The sequence below is a fragment of the Pristis pectinata genome, chromosome 7 (genome assembly GCF_009764475.1).
Source record: "Pristis pectinata isolate sPriPec2 chromosome 7, sPriPec2.1.pri, whole genome shotgun sequence".
Lineage (NCBI taxonomy): Eukaryota > Metazoa > Chordata > Chondrichthyes > Rhinopristiformes > Pristidae > Pristis > Pristis pectinata.
Genome location: NC_067411.1, coordinates 70535469 through 70560059, shown reverse-complemented (window position 1 = coordinate 70560059; position 24591 = coordinate 70535469). Strand labels below are relative to the sequence as shown.

General features: G+C 39.7%; 1 protein-coding gene across 1 annotated transcript in view; it reads right to left on the bottom strand.

Annotated features, from left to right (window-relative positions):
• The window catches only part of shc3 (SHC (Src homology 2 domain containing) transforming protein 3), a 100088-nt gene extending 77893 nt beyond the window's left edge, over positions 1-22195 (bottom strand). The window contains exon 1 of the mRNA XM_052019889.1: positions 21434-22195. Within this exon, the coding sequence (XP_051875849.1) occupies positions 21434-21979 (546 nt within the window). The 5' untranslated portion in view covers positions 21980-22195. The remainder of the gene's footprint in view (positions 1-21433) is intronic.
• Positions 22196-24591: the final 2396 nt, after the last annotated feature.

Genomic DNA, 24591 nt, shown 5'->3' with positions numbered 1-24591 from the left:
ACACTTATATAGGAATCTGAGTATTACGATCATTTTAGCTAACAGGCTCCTGACATTGTTGACACATAATTGCCACCTTTGTAATGACTTACACTGTCAGTAATTTCTTTCATTTTTTCCAATACATTCATCAGTGCACCTTAAAACAGACACTAATAAAATGGATGTTCTATAAATGAGGTCTTTGGATGCTAAATATATGCAAAATATAAAAGGTGAAGTAAGGGGAACTTAAAAACTTCTATGTATACCACAAACATGTGTTTTTTTTTTGAGTAATATCACATGCATTTCATGGTGACACTTTATAGACTCTGTTCTTTAAATGTCGGCCTTGATTTATACGATTCAAATTACTGAATTGGGAAGAAAGAAGGATAAGGAAATGGGAGATGAGGAAAAAGATGAGGAGGAGGAAGACAGGAAGAAGCTCAAGGAAGGAAAGCGTGATGACAAAGAGAAGATGGAAGACAAGGATGGTGTCAAGGAGAAGGAATGTGAGAATGCGGAGAAGTTGGAGGGGAACAGGGCAAACGAGGGGAAGGACAGGAGAAGGAAGAGTGGGGAGTGGAAGAGGTGGTGGTAGGGGCAGAAGGTGAAGGAGAAGGAAAGGAGAGGAACAAGGGAGAGGGAGAGGAGAAAGAGGGGGAGGGAAAGTGGGAAAGGGGAAATGTAAAGGGGAAAAGGAGGGGAGAAATGGGCAGGAAGAGAGAGAGAGAGGAAGGGAGAAGAGGAAGAGGGAGGAGGAGATGGGGAGGAAGAAGAGTTGAGCAAGAGGTAGAAATGGGAGGAGGCCAGAAAGGGGAGGGCAAGTGGGTGGGAGAACTGGAATGGAGAGGGGAAGGAGAGAAGAGGAAGAAGGAAGGCGGCGAGGAGAGGTGAAGTTAGGGGAAGAGCAAAAGTGGGAAGAAATTGGAACTGGAATTGGTTTACTATTGGCACATGTACCGAGGTCCAGTGAAAAATTTGCCTTGCACACCGTTCATACAGATCAATTCATTACACAGTGCACTGAGGTAGTAGAGGGTAAAATAGTACAGAACACAGAGTGAAGTGTCACAGCTACAGACAAAGTGCAGTGCAGGTAGACGATAAGGTGCAAGGTCATAACGAGGTAGATTGTGAGGTAAAGAGTCCACCTTATCATACTATGGTACCGTTCAAGCCTTATAACAGCGGGATAGAAGCTGTCCTTGAGCCTGGTGGTACGTGCTTTCAGGCTTTTCTATCTTCTGCCTGATGGGAGAGGGGAGAAGAGAGAGCGTTCTGGGTGGGAGGGGTCTTTGATTATGCTGGCTGCTTTACTGAGGCAGCGAGAGGTATAGACAGAGTCCATGGAGGCTGGTTTCTGTGATGTGATGCGTTGTGTCCACAACTCTCTGCAGTTTCTTGTGGTGACGGACAGAGCAGTTGCCATACCGAGCCGTGATACATCCAGATAGGATGCTTTCTATGGTACATCGATAAAAGTTGGTGAGTGTCAAGGGGGACATGCCAAATTTCTTTAGCCTCCTGAGGACATAGAGGCGCTGGTGAGCTTTCTTGGCTATGCTGTCTACATGGTTGGACCAGGACAGGCTTTGGTGATATTCACTCGTAGGAACTTGAAGTTCTCAACCCTCTCGACCTCAGCACCATTGATGTAGACAGGTGCATGTGCACCACCCCTCTTCCTGAAGTCAATGACCAGCTCTTTTGTTTTGCTGACATTGAGGGAAAGGTTGTTGTCATGACACCGTGTCACTAAGCTATCTCCTTCCTGTACTCCTACTCATTGTTATTTGAGATATGACCCTCTACGGAGGGTCAGGTGGGGGAAAGAGGAGAAAAAGGGAGGGAGGAGCACCGATAGAGATGGTTTTTGAGGGCAAATTAGGTGAATAATGTGGATGGTGAGTGATGGGGGAGGGAGAGTAGGAGGTGGTGATAGGAAGTTGGAGAGGGTTGGAGGAGGTATGAAGAGGGGCAAAAGAGGGAGAGCAGGGGAGTGGGACATGAAGTGAGGAGAATGGGGAGGGAGGAGAATGGAAGGAGAGGAGGAGGGATGGTGATCAGATGGGGAAATGGTGGGGAGCGAGCGAATGTGAACAGCATGGGGAGGGAAGGAATGGAAGAGGTTAGCAAGAAGGGGCAGCAAGGAGGGGGATAGGGCATTGGGAGAGGATAAAAAGGGCAATGGGAGGAACTGGATGATTAATGATGTGGAGAAGGATGAAGAGGGAAGGTGGGGAGCAGGGAGAAATACATCTCTTTTTAAATTTTCCTTTTAAGTAGTCCGGGTGATCTTTAAAGTTGATAGGGCAGCTTATTCGGGTCCTGACTGAGGTGTTCAGGCACACAGTAGCACTGTTGAATGGTTCAATGTGTTGCATAACTCAGATAAAATAAAGATAGAGGTGTGTAGATTGCATTGGAAGCAACACTCATAGGGTAGTCCAGCTTCTTGAATTCCTCACAAATTTTCAGGAGCTATTAAAGTCAGCCTCCCTTTTTTTTTCCGAGCTTCAGGTTCAAATTCTTCTTTGACACCAAAGAGCAAGTATAGAAAAGCTTAATCTTACAAGTTAATGATGCACTCTAGGAGAGAACAGATGTGTTTCAAATAAATTGATTAATGCCTGAATTAAACTAGGGTTGGGATTTAATTCAAGTGTGTTAAGGACAAGTTCATAAAATCTGCTCAGCTGCACAGGACAGATGAGCAGATTTTATGAACCCCTGATCTTTGTGCTTCTGATATGATTTCCTTTTCCTTCAACAGAGGGTTTCTTTCCACCATAGTTGACAGGTCCCTTTACTGTGGCTGTTACGTCTCCCACACTTCTCACTTCTCATTATCCCTCCCTCCCAAAACTTAATAGCTTTCCTCTGGTCCTGACCTTGCACTCCACCAACCTCCATGCCCAATGGATTATCCTCCAAGATTTCCAACACTATCAATGTGATGCCATCACAAGACACATCTTTCCTCCTCTCCTCTTTCAGTTTTCCATAGGAGTTCCCAGTGTAAAATGCATTGACAACCATATTTGGGTTGTTCCATGTCACTCTGTAAAATTAACTGGGAATTTCCCAATGTGAGTTGCACTTGCTCACCTGATATGTTTTTCTTTTCATCACATGACACATTATATTATTTCCCATGCAATGTCCCCTTTGGTACCAAACCCCTCATGCCATTCTCACATCCCACCAAGCACCCCATAACCACTTCAAACTTGGCCCCAACTCTCTAATTGCCCTGAATCCTATTCCCAATCCCAATGTTGTCGATTACAGATCCCCCACCTAAACTCTGTGATCATCTGACTGCCTAACTTCTGACTCTAAATCTCTGACCCAGCTCCTGGTCCCCAATCCCAGTCCCAAAGCCTCAAACTCCACCATGCTGTTCTCTGGCCAGCTCATCCAATGCCTGTTCAGACCCTCAGCATCTGTAACAAATCCCATCACAGGCCCCGGCAAAGGCAAACATGTAACTGCAGCATATGCTACAAAGGGCTTGCTCCACAAATATTGCCCCACTGCTGAGCATTCCTACATTTTGGTCCAGAAATGGCATTACTACATTTTAACAGTATTAAAACAACATTGTCTGTTTGCCACAATGAAAGTCATCATCAGGGTTCTCCTCAACAACCTCGTCCCAGTGGTCATAGGGCTGCTAAATGACTCGCCATGTTGATTCTGTTCAGCTAGAGAGATAATGGATATGATCTTCAGCTCCAAGAAAAACAGGAAGCAGCACCAACCACTATACATATCCTTTTTTTTTGACCTCACTAAAGCCTTTGACTCCATCAGCTACAAGGCACTGTGAAGCAGTATCCTGGAAAGTAGCTGCCTGCAGAAATTCACCTCCAACTTACACTTGTTTCATACCAGCATGCAAGCCTAACCAATGGGTCCAGCACATATCCAATTACAGTAGAGACTGGAGTCAAGGGAGGCCGCGTTATTGCTCTGACACATCTTTTGATCTTTCCTGTTACAATGCTCTATTCAACCCCCAACAAGCATCCCACTGGAGTGAAACTAATCTACAGCACAAATGTGAAACTCTGCAGCTTATGGCACCTTTACCCCGGAACCCAAAACTCAGTTACCAAGGCCAACCTCTAAGTCATTGTTGACACAGTCACTGAAGGATAAAAGAGGTTAAGTCTTCCACTCAGCATTCAGAAGGCATAGATCCTCTACCAACCCATCTTGCTGTCTGACAATAGATATTCACAGGGAGACACATGTCAATACAGACCACTTCCCATATGCAAAGAACTAATTCTCAGCATAAATAGACAATGATGAAATTCATCATCCACCTTCAGAGCACCAGCACAGTCTTGAGCCAACTGAGGAAAAGGTTATTTGAAGACTGAGACCTCAAACCTGGCTACAGTGCAGATCTTTCAGTCCTTTGTTATGTCTCAGACATCCAGATTCCCAAATAATGGAGATCCTGAGGAGGAAGAAATGAAATACAGCTTTGGCCAGTTTTCACATGAAGTCTTTGGCTTTCTCCCCAAGCCTGTGCAGTCCCTTCAGTCAATGAGATTTGACCATAGTATGACCCTTGTAGTATTCACCTACCCTGAGGTATCCAAGTAGCAGGTAATGTGGGAACAATGGCAAGAGACCACAAAACCCATTCCCAGCTGACCTGTGCCCACTGTACATTCAGGCAAAGATCTTCCATCAACATTCCTATCCATCCTAGACAAAGAGGGATAGGTACCTAGCCACACAACTCTTAGCCCATTTTTTCTGGAAAAATGATTCTCCTTATGACGTTGATCTATTTCAACAGATTTAAAAGCAGCACTTAAAAGCTAGTTCATATTTTCATTCTATGTGCAAGATAAACCAATCATGCAATGTGGAAATGTGAAATACTGAGGTTATCACACGGTCATAGGTCTGGTAAGAGTAGGAACAGAGGAGCTCTTAATGCTGATTCTTGGACTCTTACTGTCGTGAACCCAGTTTGGTGGGAATAACTCTCTGACAAAGGCAAAAAGTTAGACCACTGTAGTAACTCAGAGGAAAGAATGTTTTGGGGTTGAGGACACAGCTTGTGTAGGTAACTTGGATTAATATGTACTGTGTGGTAAAGGGTGGAGGGTGTCACCAGAATGATCTGTACCCTATGAGGAATAATGTCAGTCTCAATGGCTCATGGAATTGGACCTGTATCAGGATCAAAGAATTTGGAACTGAGAGAGTTGTCAAAATGGATGCAACACTATTATTGAATAGTGAAAAGCCAAAATATATAATATGTTTAAAAAGATTTAAAGGTCCACCTGCATAGAGCATAAAGATGTCATGGGTTATAGAAAATGCTCAAAAAGGCATATGTTATGCTGGCTTTTACATCTAAAGGACTTGAAAACATGGGGATGGAAGTTATGCTACTGTTATACAAAGACTTGCTTGAAGCAATCTGCAATACTGTGAAGGGTTTTGGGTACCTAGCTTAGAAAGGACATACTGAACTTCCAGGTACTCAGTGTAGATTTACTAGAATCATAGATGGATTCCAAGGGTTAAGTTACTAGGACAGCCTTTACAAATCAGAGTAAATCTAGTAGAACATGTTTTCGTTATGTGCTCCTGTATTTAATGGCATTTTTGGAATTCGCTGTCTGGTTTTCATCAGGCAGATTGAGAAATTAGATTAACAGTACTAAGCCAAACAGGGAAATGTAGAGGATGGAAGGAGGGATTAAAGGATTGGTGTGACATTAATGAGAAGTGTGGGGAGGGATTGGCCGTTGCAGGAGATGCAATACCTGACTTTTGCCATTTCCCTTCCCATCATCGAAAGACTGAAACATTGGCCATTCATTTTTATTTCATTGAATTTGGTGTACTGTTCTCGGTGCACATGACGTGGTCTCCTCTACAGTGGGAGAACCAGAAACAGATCAGATGACCTCTTTCAGAACAGCTCAGTCCAGAAAGGTGACCTTGAATTTCCAGTCACCTATCACTTTAATCCTTCATCGCATAGTGACACTGACCTCTCTGTCTTTGCTCCCTTACATTGTTTCAACAAAGCCTATTGTAAGCTCAAGGAATAGCAATCATCCTTTGATGAGGCACTTTATAACATTGAATTCAACAATTCTAAATAATCAGCCTTTGCAGTTTGTATCAGAATGGGTCTGCTTTTCTCTCTCCACAGATGTTGTCTGAGCTGCTGAGCCAGGGGCTCTACTTCGTTAGGAGTTTGAGGAGATTTGGTATGTCACCAAAGGCTCTTGCAAATTTCTACAGATGTACGGTGGAGAACATTCTGACTGGTTGCATTACCAGTATAGAGGTTCCAATGTGCACAATCAAAAGAAGCTGCAGAGGGTTGTAGACTCAGCCAGTTCCATCACAGGCAAAACCCTCCCCACCAGCAAAGGCATCTTCAAGAGGCAGTACCTCAAGAAGGTGGCATCCATCATTAAGGACCCTCACCATCCACGACATGCCCTCTTCACGTTATTACCATGGGGGAGGAGGTACAGGAGCCTGAAGACCCACACTCAGTGTTTAATGAGCAGCTTCTCCCCCTCTGCCATTGGATTGCTGAACAGTCCATGAACCCATGAACACTACCTCATTATTCCTCTTTTGCAATATTTATTTGTTTTGGTAACTTATAGTAATTTTTATGTGCACTGTACTGCTGCTGCAAAACCACAAATTTCAAGACCTATGTCAGTAATAATAAACCTGATTCTGATTTCTTATTGATGGGGATGTCAGGTGGGATGGGGATTCAAGGAGAAGCATTGATACTGGTGTTGGGAAGGTCAACAATGTTGAAGGGTGGGGATTTGCAGGAGTGGGAAACAAACATCAATGGATAGGAGAAGTGTGAGAGAAATCAGGAAAAGCGAGGACAATGGGTCAACCAGAGAGATTAGGGTAGGAGCTGCCTTGACAAACCTGAAAGGCAATTAAAATCGCAGACACTCTCCTTCATTAAGATATTAAAGCTGTAAGTGGCTAAGTTGTAACTGGACTGGGCTCATCTTTGTTTCTTTTTATGTTTTTATTTCTTACCCAACTCAGATCCAGATGTTTTTAGGGGCTAAATGTTCCACCACCAACACCCCTCCCATAGTCTTTTGTGGAAATTAACAGGACATGTGAGATGTCACGATGAGAAAAAATACTTGCCTTCATCATTGTTAATCAATTGTAGCTTTCTGATCTGATAAATCATCCAGATAGTAAGAGTATACTGTACTTGCAACTGTATTTGGGAGCAAATTGAATTAGCACCAATCATGTGAACACAATGATCCATAAAGATCACAGATCTACTTCTGATTCTGGGTATAACTAAATAAAGTGGATGTGGGATGCTGTAGTTTGATTATAATTAAATAGTAAAATGAAGAAAAATACATGAAACACATAAAGTAGGAGAGTGAAATATAAAGAAGGATATAAAAATAAAAATAAACATGATTAGATGACTGCTTTACAGAACAACTCCATCCAGTCACAAGGATGACCCTGAACTTCTAGTTGCCCATCATTTTAATTTCCCATCCCACACTGACTCTGATCTCTTAAATTTTGCCTCCTATACTGTTCTGACAAAGCTCGATAGAAGCTTTAGGAACAACACCTCATCTTCTCATCAAGCACATTGCAGCAACCCAATCGTGAATTCAAAAATTTCAGATAATAGCCATTCCAATGTTGTATCTCACTTTCAGTTAGCTTCTCTATTCCGGTGTTTCAGATTTCATTTATCTCCTCCTATTTACACCTCTTTCAGATATAACTTTTGCTATTCACTCACTCTTTCAGCCAGCACCATCAGCTCTACACTCTCAACAGCTTGGCAGAAGTTGTCCTTACCCTCAACAACTTCTCTTTTGATTCTTCCCACTTTCTGCAGATCAAAGACATAGCCATGGGCACTCGCATGGGCCCTAGATACACCTGCCTCTTTGTTGGCTACGTGGAACAGTCCTTGTTCCAAGCTTATTCCAGCACAAGCCCCCAACTAGTTCCCCACTACATTAACAACTGCATCGATGCTGCTTCCCACACTTGTGCAGAACTCATCAATTTCATCACCTTTGCCATCAACTTCCACCATGCCCCCAAATCCACCTGGATTATCTCTGACACTCCTCTTCCTTTTCTGGATCTCTCGGTCTCCATCTCAGGAGAGAGACTTCTCACTGAAATCTTCTATAAACTCCATGACTCCTACAGCTACCTCGACTGCATCTCCTCCTACCCCACCTCCTGTAAGGATGCATCCCTTTTCCTCACTCTCTGCTGCATCAGTTCTCAAGATGCAGCCTTCTATTCTAGGGCTTCTGAAATATCCTCCTCCTTCTGTAAACATGGCTTCCTCTCTGCCATAGTTCATAGTTAATGGAGCCCTCACATGCACTTCCTCCATTTCCTGCACAGTTGCACACATTCCCCCTCTCCCCGGGCAGAATAACAATAGAGTTCCCTTGGTCCTCTCCTTTCACCTCCCCCCAGCAGCCTCTGCATCCAACACATCATCCTCTACCATTTCCACAACTCCAGTGTGATCCCATCTCCAATCACATCTTCCCGTCTCCCCCCATTTCTGCATTCAGCAGAAACCACTCTCTTTGTGACTCCCTGGTCTGCTCAAACCTCCCCTCCCAGCCATCCCCATCCACTGGCACTTCCCCAGCAACCAGAGGAGGTGTAACACCTGCCCTTTCACCACCACCCAGGGACCTAAACAGCCCTTTGATGTGAGGCAGAGGTTCACCTGCAGCTCTTCCAACCTGGTCTATCGCATTCAGTGCTCAAAATGTGGTCTCCATTAGTGAAACCAGGCATTGACCATTTTCTGTCCACAACGGCTAGCTCAAGCTTGTCTTGAATGTCATTTTAACTCTCCTTCCAACGCCCACACCAACCTGTCTGTCCTCGGCCTTCTTCATTGCTATGGAGAGATCAAACGCAAACTGGAATAACAACATCTCATATTCTGCTTGGATAGCTTAAAACCCAAATGGTATGAACAATGAAACTTGCATTTTCAGGTAACCCACACCCCCCGTGTTCTCCCACACATACTCACCTGTCCTCTTAGTTTCCTTCTCCCTTCATTCACCTTTCCATTGCCCTCCCCCCACCTAGTTCCATTGGCCCATGATTCCCTTCTTATCAGGATCCACCTATCATTGACCAGCCTCTGTCCCACCCCCACCCCACTGTACTGCCATCTTCCCACCTAGCAATCTTCCCTCTTCTCTCTGAGTCCTGATGCAAGGTCTTGGCCTGAAACATCAACTTACATCTCTTGCCTCTACAGATGCTGCTTGACCCATTTAGTTCCTCCAGCATTCTGATTATTGCTCCAGATTCCAGTATCTGCAATCTCTTTTGTATTTGCCATTCATTCTTTCCTAGACTCCTCCCCATTACCAACCTTCTCTTTTGTTCTTCTTACCTCTCCACTTAATTTGCAACCTAAAACTTGTTTCATTTTTAAGTCTTCCCAGTATTAATAAAAGGTCTTAATAAAAGACCTTTTAATAAAAGACCTTACTCCTGATCTGTTGAGTATTTCCAGCATTTTTTGCTTTTACTACAAATAAATATCATAATTAAGAAATATTTCATTGGCTATAAATATCTTCAGAATTCCCTTTATCTTCATTATATCTTTATCACTACATCTGTCTTTCTCTTTAAGTACACTGGGGTGAAACTTGAATTTGTGATATAGTATAATACAGATGAAAATGAGTTGACAACCCATTTACAGTATTCATGACTGCTGTTTCCTTTGACGCAAATAAAACAGATGTATGAAGAGGTTAATTGGTTACAATATCACACAAAGTCAAGAAGTACACCACAAAAACTTGGAAATAAAACTTGGATTGTCCAAGAGGGTAACATTCAGCTTTGACAAAAACAAAACTGGTGGTGAGTCTAAAGGTTGGGAAAATCAGAAGGGGAGCAACATAGGCGACAAATTTGATCTCACCAGTTTTACAATAGGAATTGAAATTTTAAAAATTATGTAATTTTTTTTCTTTTCTTGCACAGAGAAATAAATAAATAGGAACTTAAAGTTTGGCAGCCATCTCATATGATTTTTATTTATGGTTCAACATCAATCAGCTCATCAGATATTAGAGAACAGATGCCTTCAGGTAGAGTTGCCGTGCTTTAAAAAATTCAGCTGTTGTATATTATTTCTGCCATCGGTGCTGCAGTGTGCACCATCTACAAAATGGTTGAAACATGAAATGCACTGCCTGAGGGGATGTTAGAGGCAGAGGCTCTCAGAACATTTAAGAAGAACCTGAAACAAGCACTTGAAATCACCAAAGATATGGACTAAGTGGTGGTAAATGGGATTAGTATAAATGGGCTGTTGATGATCAGCATTGACATGGTGGACCAAAAGGCCTGTTTCTATGCTCTATGTCTCTATGAAAATGCACTGCAGTTACTCAGCCAGGCTACCCTACCAAACCCCTACCACCAAGAAGAATAAAAAAGCCAGCAAGTATATGGGAACACCATCTCCTGCACGTTCCTCTCCAAGTCACACTCCATCCTGACCTGGAAATATATCACTGGTTCTTCATCATCACTGGGTCTAAATCATGGAACTCCCTCCCCAATGGCACTGTGGGAGTACCTTCACCAGTAGAACTGCAGTAGTTCAAAAAGCAACTCACCACTATTTTCTCAAGGATACTTAAAGGTGCACAATAATTGTTGTCCTTGCCAGCAATACCCAGACCCCAGAAAATGATTTTAAAAATGCACTAATACCTGTCAATACAAACACTTAAAAATGAACCATCCTACTGTTAATCATATAGTCTTTTTCCTAATATACAAGGAAACACATCCCTCAAATTTTGTATGAGGTGATAAATTCTGAAGCATTGTCACTATAGCGTTTTACATTTTATGAATGTGCATGTTTTCATATATGTTTGAATGGAGCTGTGTAGGCAGACATGCTTCAGATTATTTCTATGTAAATCATATGTGATACTGCCTATTAGGTTCCACTAATCATAATACCATAAGATCTAATGTTCCTATTCCATTTCTATGAAAGATTCTCCAATTTAGTCCCAGCTTTTCCCTTATGCCTGCAAATGAGCCTCCATAAAACACATGAAAGGCAAAATCAAAACTCCTGGAAATCTGAAATAAAAACAGAAAATGCTGGAGATATTCAGCAGGTCTGGCAGAATCTGGGGACAAATAATTTTTCATTAAAACTGGGAAAAATGTGAAAACTTTGGAGAAACTAAATATAGGGTAACTGCTTTGCAGAAGGCCTCCATCTATCTCTCACTGACCTCTCTGTCACTGGCATCCTACAATGTCTCTGTTGTGGAGCAAACATAAGATGGAGATGAATTTCTGTGCACAGCTGAATTTGAGGAGGGAGTTTGAGCGTTCATATCGACTGATGGAGTCAAAGTCATGATACTAAACAAGTGATCTACAACAGAATCAATTTCTGTGAAGACCATTGTCATTGCCCCAACACTTCTCTCAATCTTTCTTGCCATAAAGTTGTACCTCATGTCCAACAAACATCCCTTGCAAGTGGAGTTGATCTTCAGGACTAACAAGAAACTGTTCAGCCAACAGCAACTACACTCCTCCTATGTTACTCTGGAACCAAGGTCACCCAAAATTCAATAGTGAAGCTGCACTATGCAAATAATGCCTGCATTTCCTTGCGTCCAAGCTCCAAGACATCAGTGACTCATTCACTGAAGCATACAAGAGAATGGCCCTTACTCTCAAAATCTTCAAGACCAAAGTTCTCTACCAGACTGCCTCCACTGCACCATACAGCATTGGGAGCCACCTCTCAGCAAAGGCAGACATTGATAATGAAATTCAACACCGTCTTCAATGCGCCAGCACATCTTTTGATCGATTGAGGGAAAGGGTATTTGAAGATCAAGACTTGGCATCAACTCATGATCTACCAAGCAGCAGTAATCCCTGCCTTCCTATATGCTTCTGAGACCCAGACTACCTATAGGAGGCGGCTCAAGGCACTGGAAAAATATCATCAATGATGAGTCCACAAAATCCTCCATATTCACCAGAAGGACAAGAGAATCAACTTCAGCATCTTCTTGCAGGCCAAAATCCCCAGACCTGAGGCCCTACTTGGTCAACGACATTGGGCAGGCCACATCAATTTCACTTCCAAGTCTAGACTTCTGAAATAAATACATCATTCCAAGCTCTGTCATGGGAAGAGATTACCACAGATTAAAAAAAAGATGCAAAGATGTGCTCAAAGCTTCCTTGAAGTGCAACATCCCATGGACTCCTGGGAACCTTTGGTCCCTGACTGCTCAAAGTGGAGGAGCAACATTTGGAATGGCAATGAGAAACTTGAAGCCATATGTCAGAAACATACAGAAGCCCTGCACACACAGCAAAAGAAGTACACTACTTAACAAACTACCCATCTGCCCATTCCATCAGCCATTTCCTGCCTATCTCTGGAAGAGTCCACCATTCCTGCATTGGCCTTATTAACTACCTTAGGACTCTCAAAACCAGAGAGGAAGCAAGTCATCCTCAATCCTAAGGGAATGTCTAAGAAGAAGAAGAAGGACAACCAATGCCTCCATGTAGCTCAATGCAAGCTTGGGAAACAGTATCTCATCTCTGTCTAGGCATATTGCTGCCCTCAAGACTTGATAACAAATTCAAATATTTCAGATAACCACCCTTTCCTGTCTGTGTCAGAACTGGCCAGTTCTGAAGTAAGGTCATCCACCTATAAAGCAGAAAACATTTGTAATGAGGTAGAAAAATAACAGCACAAATAAAGCTGAATGGGTATGTCATAAGATATAGGAGCAGAATTAGGCTATTCAGCCCATCTAGTCTCCTCCAACATTCAACCATGGCCGATTTTTTTTCTGAACCCCATTCTCCCTGTAACCCTTAACCCCCTTACCAATCAAGAACCCAAGTCTTGTGGAGACAAATTGAGTATGACCTGATTGCCATTACAGAGACATAATTTCAAGGGGATCAAAGTTGGGAATTTAACATTCAGGAATAAAGTGGCAGACGTTTAAGGTGCAATTCATAATACTCAGCAAAAATGTATCCCAATTAGGAGGAAAGATTCGCCAGGAGAGTTAACCATGACTAACTGAAGAAATTAAAGAACATATTAAGTTAAAAGAGTAAACGTGCAAGGAAACAAAGGTTAGGAACAGATCCAAAGACTGGGATAAATTCAGAATCCAGACAAGTACAAAAAAAAATAAAGAGAGAACATAAGCCATGAGTGCAAACTAGCAAGAAATATAAAAACAGACAATAAGAGTTTCTTTAAGTATTTAAAAATGGAGAGGTCCAAATGGACAAAGACACCTCAGAGAATGAGGCTGGGGAAATAGTTATGGAGAACAAGGAAATGGCAGATGATTTAAACAGATATCTTGCATCAGTCTTTACAGTAGAAGGTACTACGGGCATTGCATTCATACCTAATAATGCCAGGGAGGAACTAAATACCATCATAACCACTAAACAATTGGTATTAGGCAAATTGATTGGGCTAAAGACTGATAAGCCTCATGACCCAAATAGGTTATGTCCTAGGATCCTAAAAAAGAGTGGGCACCAGCACAGTGGAAACGTTAGTTATAGTCTTCCAAAAATCTTTACATTCTGGAAAAGTACCAAATGATTGGAAAAGTGCCAGTGTGACACCCCTATTCTCAAAGGATGTTGGGGGCAAAATGCGGATATCTAGACCGATAAGCCTTATAACATCTATTGTTGAAAAAAATGTTAGAATCAATTATTAAAGAATTAAAGAAGTAACAGCAGTACATTCGGAAAATTATAATTTAATGGTGGTATATACTTCTCCTGCTCCTTATGGACGCAGCACTTCATAGATGCATAGTTCTGAGATCTGTTCTGAGACCAACCCATTTTAGTACATTTATAGTGGCACACAAGATGGAGGGTGACCTCAACATGAAGATGGGACATTGTCTCCACAAGGACTGTGTGGTGGTTATTCCTTCCTGTGTTATCATAGACTGATGCATTTGCCTCAGGCAGATTGGGTGAGCAAAAGGTCAAATAAGTACATCTCTTGAACGACACTCACGACCTGCCACAAACCCAGTCTAACATCTGTGCCCTTCATGGACATAGGAATATGGAACTGTTCCATATTCTATAAAAGCTTGGAAGGCAAATAGTGGCATGCATCCACTATTTCTATGACTACCTGGTTTAGTACTCTAGGTTTGGAATATGAGGCCATTAATTTGTACGCACTATTTTTTTACTAATACTAATTTTCTTTATATCCTCCTTTTCATTTGACTCCTGGTTCCATAACATTTCTGGGAAGTTATTTATGTTCCCCTCCATGACGAAAAAAATCAAGGTATTTGTTTAATTGCTCTATGGTTCCCTGTTATAAAGTTTGCCAATATTAACATTTCAAGTCCAAGATCCAGCATCAGAAATGGGAAAGAGAGCCTTTTTCCCCCAGTTTTGATAAAAGGTCTCAGCACCGAAATGTTAACTCTGCTTCTCTTTCCACAGATGCTACTTGGCCTGTTGAGTTGTTTCCAGCATTTTTAGTTTATTTTTATCTCAGGTTCCAGCATCTGCTATTTTTTATATATATGTATATTCCCATTTCTGACTGTAAGGGCTTATATTTTTCTTCACTAATCTTTTTATTTTTACATACTTATATAGATTTCATAATCCATTTTTAAGTTCCTTGCAAATGTACTCTTATATTTTTCCTCTCTTAATTAAATGGTTGGCCCTTTTTTGCTGAATTCTAAACTGCTCCAAATCCTAAGGCCAGCCCCTTTTTCAAGCAACTTCATATGCCTCCATTTTAGATCTAATACTGTCCTTAGCTTCTTTTGTAAGCCATGGGTTAGTGAGATGTATTCAGTGGATCAACAGGGAAATCAGCAAAGAGTTTGCATCAGGTACTATAGAACTGGAACACATTTATCCTACCAGATTAAGGATGGTGATGAACAAACAATAAGGAATTACTAAATTTCCAGGAAATCAAGGCACATTTAATCCACGAGAAGGGAAGGCTGGCCCCAGTGCACAAAAGTACCAGAGTAGCACAAAACTAGAGAACACAACATAGCAGAATCTTTTTTTAAAACATGCTGATTGCTTCCAGCAGGTACAATTACAAAAATCTTACTTGCTTTATCAGCTATTAACAATTAGGAATATTGGAAAATATGCTGGCATACCTGAGCAAATCAGTCAAAGGAAAACAACCATAAAATAACACAGCTTATCCACATAGGACATCATTAGCAAAGGAACAGCGAAGCCATCTGTCTTGGACAGATATTTATTTAAATTTGGGAAGAAAACATCCAATACTTTAAAGTGATGGCGTGAGTGGAGGGAAATATCTTATTTCAGTTTTATAAGCTCAATCAGTTTAAGGTGATTATTGCAAAATTGTAAATAGATCAGGTTATTTTTACCAAGTTGATTGCAAATTAGATGAATATATACAGTATGTACACAGGTATAATTTGCTTCATTAAATAACTAGCTAAATAACATATCTAGAGCTGCCCTTCAGAATAAATTGGTAAAGCTAGTACAAACTAGTATTAATCCTCGATTTTCAAACAAGGGCTGTTCACCTGGATACATGCTAAAGTTAAAATGCAGGACAGAGATGGTCATACTATCATAAAAACAAATAGTTTTATTTAATATTTATAATTAAGGCAGAGAATGAGGGGGAACAGAAAAAAATCTCTTAAGTGGGATGCACCAAAATAATGTTTGGCAACCACTGAACAATATTTAAAAAAAAAGAAAATGCTGGAAGAACTCAGCCAGTTGAGCAGCATCTGTGGAAAGAGAAACCAGTTAATGATTCAGGTCAGTTATCCTTCCTCATAACTGGGGGAGAGAATGGAGGATTTACAGTTTTCAAAACGGACCTGGGTGAGGTGTAAGACTAAAGACTATATGAAGGTAGGTTAAGACAGATCAAGTGATAAGGAGCATGAATACTGACTGCCAGTATGGCATCTTAGAGAAACAAAGTGCAAAAGGGATACAAATGTGATAATGGAAAACAACGAGAGAGCAGTTTACCTGAAGTTGGAAAATTCAAAGTTCATTCCAGAATGTGCCCAGAAGATAAAATGTTCTTCCTCTAGTTTACATTGGGCCTCACAATGGCAGTGGAGGAGGCCATAGACAGATAGGTCAGAAGAGGAGTAGGATTGAGAATTAAAGTGGCATGCAACAGGAAGCTCAGGATCACCCCCGGCAACTGAGCTCAGGTGCTCTGCAGAGCACCTGTGTTTAGTTTCTCCAGTGTAGGAGAAGCCACACTGAGAACACCAAATGCAATAGACTAGATTGGAAGATGTGCAAGTGAATTACTGCTTCACCTGGAATGATTGTGAAGAATAATTGAAGACAGAGGCTGGTGGAGTGAAAGGAGAGGACCAAGGGAATTATATTGCTGTTCTGTCTGAGGAGAAAGGTGGGGTGAGAGCAGATGGACGGGAAATATAGGAAATGTGGTTAAGAGCTCCATCCACTGTGGTAGAGAGGAAGCCTTATTTCAGGAAGGAGGAGGACATTTCAGAGGCACCACAGCGGAAGGCCTCATCATTGCAACGTTTTTCCTTTTGTTATTTTTTATTTATTGCTCGAAAGAACTCCTGCAGTGAAGTCCTACCATGGAATTGGAATTGGAAATGGAATTGGTGTAGATTGACTTCCAACAACCATAACCATCTTCCTTAGTATGAGGTTTGATCAACCATTGGATTGCTTTCCCATTGATGCAGAATAACCTGAGGCAACAGTGGAGATAGGGCCTCTCACAAGAAGTATTTAGATGAGCGTTTGAAGTACCATGGCATCAAGTGAAAGAAAATGGAATAAGATTGATACTTGGTGGCTAGTATGGACATGGTGTGCCAAAGGTTCTGCTTCTGTGCTGTATGACAATACAATGTCCAGTGTAATTGCCATGAACTTGCTCAGTTTGTTTCCTAATAAATGTTTTCTATTTGTTTTATGCATTTCCCATATGTCAGCAGAAAAGTTGAAACTCTGGGATGCCCAAAATTTATTTTTTATACACGGCAACTTATTGAATTAGTAATAAAGCTAATTGAGAAATCATTTTTAAATCAAGGTGTGGACAACATTCAGACTTGGGCTGATAAACAAGAGGTAACTTTTGTGCCATGTAAGTTTTAGCCAATGACTACTTGTAGCAAGCGAGAGTGTCACCACCTCCCCCTTACATTCAATGATATTACCATAGCCACATTCCTCTGCCATTAACACCCTATAGTAACCTGCTTTGCAGGATTGGCCAATGACTGCATGAGTAGATCAGAGAGTTGGTATTCCGTCATGAATGCTCACGTCCTGATTCCCTAAAACTGTTCCGCTATCTACAGGGCATAAATCAGGAATTTAATCTATTTAATCTCTATTAAGTCTATTAAATCTCTTCTTGCCTGTAGGAATGCAGTTCCAACATTCAAAAAAACTTAGCCAACCAGGACATTGCAACCAGTCTGACCGATACCTCATCCTCCACCCTGTACATTCATTCCCTCCACCACCATAGCTGTAGAATGTGCAGCCTACAAAATACATTACAGCAACTCGTTAAGGCTTCTCAACACTTCTCAAACCAGTGACATCTACTACCTAAAAAAACAAGGTCAGGAAGGATATGGGAAGGTTACCACCTGCAAGTTCCACTTTAGGACACACTATCCTACCAGATTAAATTCCAGGAATTCCCTAATCACCTTCACCATGACTTTCTTAACAGTCATTAAACTCTGACCTTGCCTGAGAGGTCCACATCCATGAAAAGATAAACAAAAAGTCATTTGTTTCTGCAGCAACCTAGGAGGTTTATAAATTTTAATCTAAACAAGCAGGCACTGATACAGAATTGGACATTCATTCTACTTCCTTTGTTATATTTCCACAATCTGGTATTTCCTGTGCCTTTGAGGTCATTTTTAATAACATTCAAGTGTTTGTGTACTTTTGATGCTGGTTATGGAAAAATATCATAAATGACAATCGAGCGTTTTCCATTTTGCTGAGACCGAGGATAATCTGTGTTGTGCCAATCTTTACGGAAGGTCAGGAGACATTTGGCAAAGAATCTTAATGATCCAGGTCTGTCAGCTGACACACATTTCTTCATTTCAGTATTATGTTATTCTGCAAGACTGTCCATTACACATCTGTAAGAAAAATAGCTTGAAATGTCTTATGGGACTAGTAGACAATTAATACAAATATGAAATCATTTTTTCATTCACAAAATATGGATGTTGCCGGCAAGACCAGCATTTAATGCCTTTGAAAAAGAGTTTGTAATCTGCCTTTTTAGACCACTGCATTCCATATGGTAAAGGTACTTCAAACACTGTTGTTAGGTAGATAGTTCCATAATTTTAAAGCAGTGACAATTAAAGATGGGTGTAGCGTGTCTTGGAGGGGATCTTTGCGGTGAGCCTATGTTACAGTTTTGGAAGGTATGATTGAACAAAAATTGGCATGTTGCTACAGTATCTTGTGGATGGAACACACTACAGACTTTGTGTGCTTAAGGTGGGCAGAGTGAATATTTAGGGTAGTGTATATGATGCCAATAGGAGTAGGATTGATTTGTTCTGAATGGTGTCAGACTTCTGTGTGTTGCAAAATCTGTCCTCATCTAGACACCTGGAGAATACTCCATGACATACATGACTTGTACTTCATAAGTGATAGGAAGAATTTAGAGAATGAGAAGATGAGATGCTCATCACAAATTACCCAGTCTTTGACCTTCTCCTGTAGCCACAGTATTTATACAATATGTCCTGTTAAGTTTCTGGTCAGTGGCAAATCCCCAGGGTGTTGATGGTGGATGATTTAAAGGGGCCAATGCCACTGAGCATTAAAAGGGAGGACGAGAGAATTTTTTTTGGAGATGGTCATTGCCTGGTAATTGAGCAGTGTGAATGTTACTTGCTGCTTATCAGTTGCAGCTTGAATGTTGTTCAGGTCTTGCTGCTTTTAGGCATGGATTGTTTCTTTTTCTGAGGAGTTATGAATAGAAGTGAGCACCAAACATCTTCACTTATGACCTTACTTGAAATAATCCCCAGTGTCCAGATGCTATTCAATTTGTATAAAACCAAATTCTGAAAACCAAATACTATGGTAAAACATAAATTTCAAATACGTTCCTTTTATTTCTTCCCTTTCAAAAAAGATACCTTGGTCTGTTTTTCAAATTTATCATCACAGAAAATTCATTATAATCTAAAAGTACCAAGCTTAACATAATTCTAGGAAGATTTGTACTTGTATCAAAAAAGGTTGTTTATTTCATTGATGCATGAAGTGAGGAGTGAACATGAGGCACTAATTAAAAAATGCTGCAAGCAAGATACAGATTTGTTCGATACACAGCCATTAAGAATAGCAGTAATGTTTCATCACAGTGCATGCATTGTATGTACATTTATTGCTTCCTTCACGTGAACAGCAGCCTGAGAGATGATTTTTAATGATAAAACAAATGACATAAGTGTCACTAACTACTTCACTTTTCATGGTTCAAATTTAAATAGAAGAATCTTTAGGAAAGTTGTCCTAACAAGAGCACTTCAACACGTAATGGGTTTATCACAAAGGCTGCTGGATAAGTATTTAATTTGCAATAATATAATTCTCAGATTCTTGTTCTTACATCCTTTACACTGGTGTCACTAAAATGTAGTTTTACGTGATTCTCAGTAAACCATTTTTTCTCATACTTTATACATTAAAATTCAGAATGTATGGTTTGAAGTGCACATGTAGTCCTGGAATAAATCAAGCTGCAGCTAGTTTTATTTTTTTTAAATGAATTGCACATTCTGCTCAGTGGTATTTAATTGCGTAAAAATGCGTCTTTCAACGTTATCTGATTTTAGAACCACCATTTTGAACAGCAGCAAAAAAGAATAATCCAGATCTCCATGTTAATGGAAGGAGAATTTCCTTAATATATTAGTGACAGCGGTATGGTATTTTCAAACATTAATGTTCATAAAAGAAAAAAATCCCCAGGCACACTGAGTTTATAATGCTCTTGACTATTGTGGATGAAAATCTTTTATCAAGATTTTTTTCTTAAATAATTTGGTTGTGTAGGGATAGGTCAGGACCTTATATGAAGTTCCATAAAAAATAATACCCCCCCAATTCACCTTATATAATTATTATTATGAAGTATTCCTGCAAATCTTCAAAATTATTTGTATGGTCACTCCTAAAGTACATAGTTTTTAGCTGCACAATTATTTTCTGGACCAGGTGCAAAAAATGCTTAGGATTTGCACCTGAAATTTATCATAAATATTATGTATATCATTCTAAATAATATTTTGACATCACCTTATATATGGTAATTTTCATATTCCTCCACAATATTACTATTCATAAAAACTGATTACCTTATCTGAGCAGGTTCCTTCAAGTTTATAACATAAACCCATTTACCTCAAGTTCGACTATATTCTGGCAGCAAGTACTGGTCCAGCCATTTCTATTATGTTCATTCCTTGTTATAAATATTTTTTTATTGTTGTACCCATCACATGGCACCAGGATTCCAGTGTGGGAGAAATATTTTGCATCTGCAATAATCCTTCGGACACGCAATTATACTGCCAGTAACCCTTTCACAAGAATTTATAGTATAGCACTGAACCAGGTTCATTGTTTCACATTTTTGTTATTGGTTTGATATTAATATTTCTTTCTATATCATGGACAAGTAATTCATAGAATGATGTGCAGGAGATAACATTTTTCATTTACATAATAGTGTTTATTCAAACTGACTTTTATTGTAGGATACAGCTTTTTGATATCTAAATTCAAAATCAGAACCAGCTCCGTGACCAAGAATAGCTTCCGAGCTGTACTGAAGTAGATTAATACTCGAGGCTGACAAAAAAAATCTTAAGTGTTGTAGCACTATGTAAGATTTTTACATATTGTAAGCAGTTTCAAATGATATTTTACAATAGCCACTAATACATTTCAAACATATGACATGGGAACACAAAGTAGATAATCTTCATTTACAATGATATAGCTTATCTTGCATGAATCTTTGCAATATATAGAACTAGGAAGTATGCAAGAGAAATTTTTAGACATACATTCTTATTGACGTTGCACCCACTAAACATGATGTATAATTTAATGTGTATATTTCCTATAGGGTCAGGTTAAAGCTTATGTGGTGATGGGATGAGTAAAGGGGCTGCTTTGTAAATTTAATGGTTTCAAGTTTTCAGATAAGACTATAAGATGAAAAAGAACCAACCTTTACAATGTACGTCACACCAGGTCCCAGGATTTTCTCATTAGAGTGCAGCCACCCTCGTGAGGGTTTATTAACAAAGCCTCCACTGTGATTCCAATCCTCTCCACACAAGTGAATATCTTCTACCTTGGTCTTCTTGTCAGTGCTCATCTTGTTCATGTCCTGCTGGGAATACGGAGTGGAGGAGACAGGGTTACATGTGTCTACAGCTGCTGAAACTGAGCTAGGAGTGCTTGAACTGCCTTGCTGTTTAGAGGAGGCAAGGTCTTTCATTGCAGAGGACAGATTTTTGATGCCCAACAGGCTGCCTGTGCTGGCAAATTTCAGATGGGACATCTTTTGGATGAAGTTGCAGAGGGTCGTGGGCCCATTTTCCTGGTCCTTGCGGAGCACCTCTGGTGGTTCTGGGTATGAAGATGCAGCAGATGTCGTTGTTGTCGTCGTAACAGTCGAGCCCTTGCCGTTCATTGATAAGTTGTGTATAAGCTCATCGAATGATGTCACTGAATCATTCCTGAAACGATTATACTTTGCACGGTGAAGCATGCCCTTCTATCTGATTTTCTGTACAAGTACATCCAGATCTGACGCAAACTTAGAATGCATTTGTTCTACCATAGCAGACCTCTCATAGTGCCAAAAGCAACCCGACAAACCCAGGTAAATAAATACCCACAGAAATAAATGCGTCTCCTAAGTGCAGAGGTAAGGGCCTGGCGTAGTAGTACTTTGCTAAGACAGAGATCACCGTCCTGCTTGGAGCTGCCAAGCTGCTCGCAGCAAAAGCATGACTCACACAAATGAGAAGACCCTTTTCAACAAAAGGCTCACTGAACACTGCAAATCACTTCCTGTTGCAAAACCATCCACCCACTTACAGCACACTAGAACCAATCAATTTTCAAATTTCCCATTCCCATTTTGATAGAAAGGCATTTTCATCCAAAGCCGTGGAATTTTTCTTTTCCAGAAAGTAAACTGCTCTAATCACCAGGAATTTCACCTTCAGCAAAATTATTCCTACTTATGTATGTTATTGTGCTGGAACATTCAATCATTTAAACTCAGCAAGCTATACACCCTTCCCTTTCTGAATGCAGCTGTTATATAGCTTTTCAAAAATCCCTGCATCTGCCTGTGTGGATTAAACAATACATTAAACCACATAAAACCATCTAATCTTATTCATAATAGACAAAGTCAGAAACCTGGATTTGAATAGTAAAGTAACTGAGAAAAACAGCTTAACTTTCTGCAGTGATGTCGATGTGTAATAAAAAGCATGAATTCAAAAGCCTCTGCTCTAATTTAGATAACTCTATTTCAATTTTAAAACCGAGCATAGAAAGGTAAACTAAAATATACCACTGAGCATTTTCACACTTTCTTCTTCATTTAATTATGTTTCTAAAAAATAAAATTGTCAGAATACTGTGAAACTAAGACACAGTGACAGCAGCTTCAGCATTTTTCCGATAATGTGGTTTATTCCATTAAAATAAATTGAACTGTTCTGCTTTCCAGATCCATAAAGCAGCATTAAATAGTGCTTTTCATTTTTACCCACCATTTTAGTGATGTTCCTCCTCCACTGCAGAGAAACACCATTATTAAGAGGCATAATGTAAATCTCATTCATAATCTCTGCTGCATTAATTTCTCAACATTTTAACACAGCTTCCATGCATTCCGATCAGCAAAGAATTAGGTTTTAATACAATATCATCTCATTCCAGCATATACAAAAAAAATAGGATTTTTTTATCCAATGGTAAAGTGATATTTCAAATCATTTATATTTATTTGAATGAAATGGTAAGGGCGCATACCAATAATTCTGTGAATGAAATAAGGCCTTGCTGCATCTGCCAAACAATCCCTTGGGTGCTAATGGCTTTATCCAATGAGAAAGAACTTGGATGACTCATTCAGGATAGGATTTCTGAATAGTGGATTCTTCCACTTTCCTGACAGGTGTGTTTCTTTCATATGTACAAGATAAACTAATTACTACAATTCAATAGCACAGGCTTGGAATTTATCAAAAAATATACACATTAAAAATGGTTCTAGCAGAATCCAGATGCTAATTTAATTAAAGCAGTTTTCTTCACATATATTTTTATCTGACCCCCTAGAAGATGCATCCAACTGGTTCATTCACATCAGCAAAGTGGATAGATACCATTCTGTTCAATTTTTCTGTGATTTGAATGTTAATTATTTTATTCAAAATATCAGACTGTTACAGATTATTATATGGAAAAGTATTTTTGAGTACATTTCTGAGGTGGAACGCCTAACCCACACAAAAGGTTTTGACCTCTCTATAGCATTTATAAATTAATTAATGCAAGAATAGCATCTTAATTAATTTATTATATAAAATATAGCCCTAAGTGGAACTTTTAGATTCCACATAAAATGACAAGCAAAATATTTTGTGTATTTAATATATTAAATAATCAAGTGCATGGGATATATGGAATATAGTGGGAAATATGTAAAATTACTTATTTTGCAACAAAGTGAACCATTTAGAGAGCAACTGTTTTAAATTATTTGATAATAAAATAATGACATTATACATTCAATTCATAATCAAAGAAAATGTAAAGCATTTAAAATCTTAAGAAATATTTAAGTTATTGCAGCAGTTAACCACATTTTTATTGTCCAATTGAAGCTTGTCTGAATCTTCAGGTTAATGAGATACAATGACACATTTGTTACCAAATTAATCCTTTATTATCCGTCCATAGTAAAATAAATGCATTGTGGCTAGAAACATTGTAATTCTAAGTTCAATTTTATTCAGATCAAGGAGAAAATATTTGTATGTGTTCTATTTTTGATATCTCTGATAATACCTTCAAAAATTCTGTGTACAGTTATTCATAATAAAATGACCTGCTTGCAGCAAAGGTAATTTAGTGCAAAATGGGTTAATCAGAATTATCACAAATTCCTGTTACAGTATAAATTATTTCTTAAGATAAATAATTAAAGCTGCAGAGAGAGCAAGTGCACAGGAAGTAGCACAGATTGGTTGCACGTAGGTGTTAAGGGCATTCATTTTTATCCAACCACTGAACAAAGAGAATCCTGCAATCTCACTCATTCATTGCTGCGTGACTCGCACCACAATGTAGACTGCA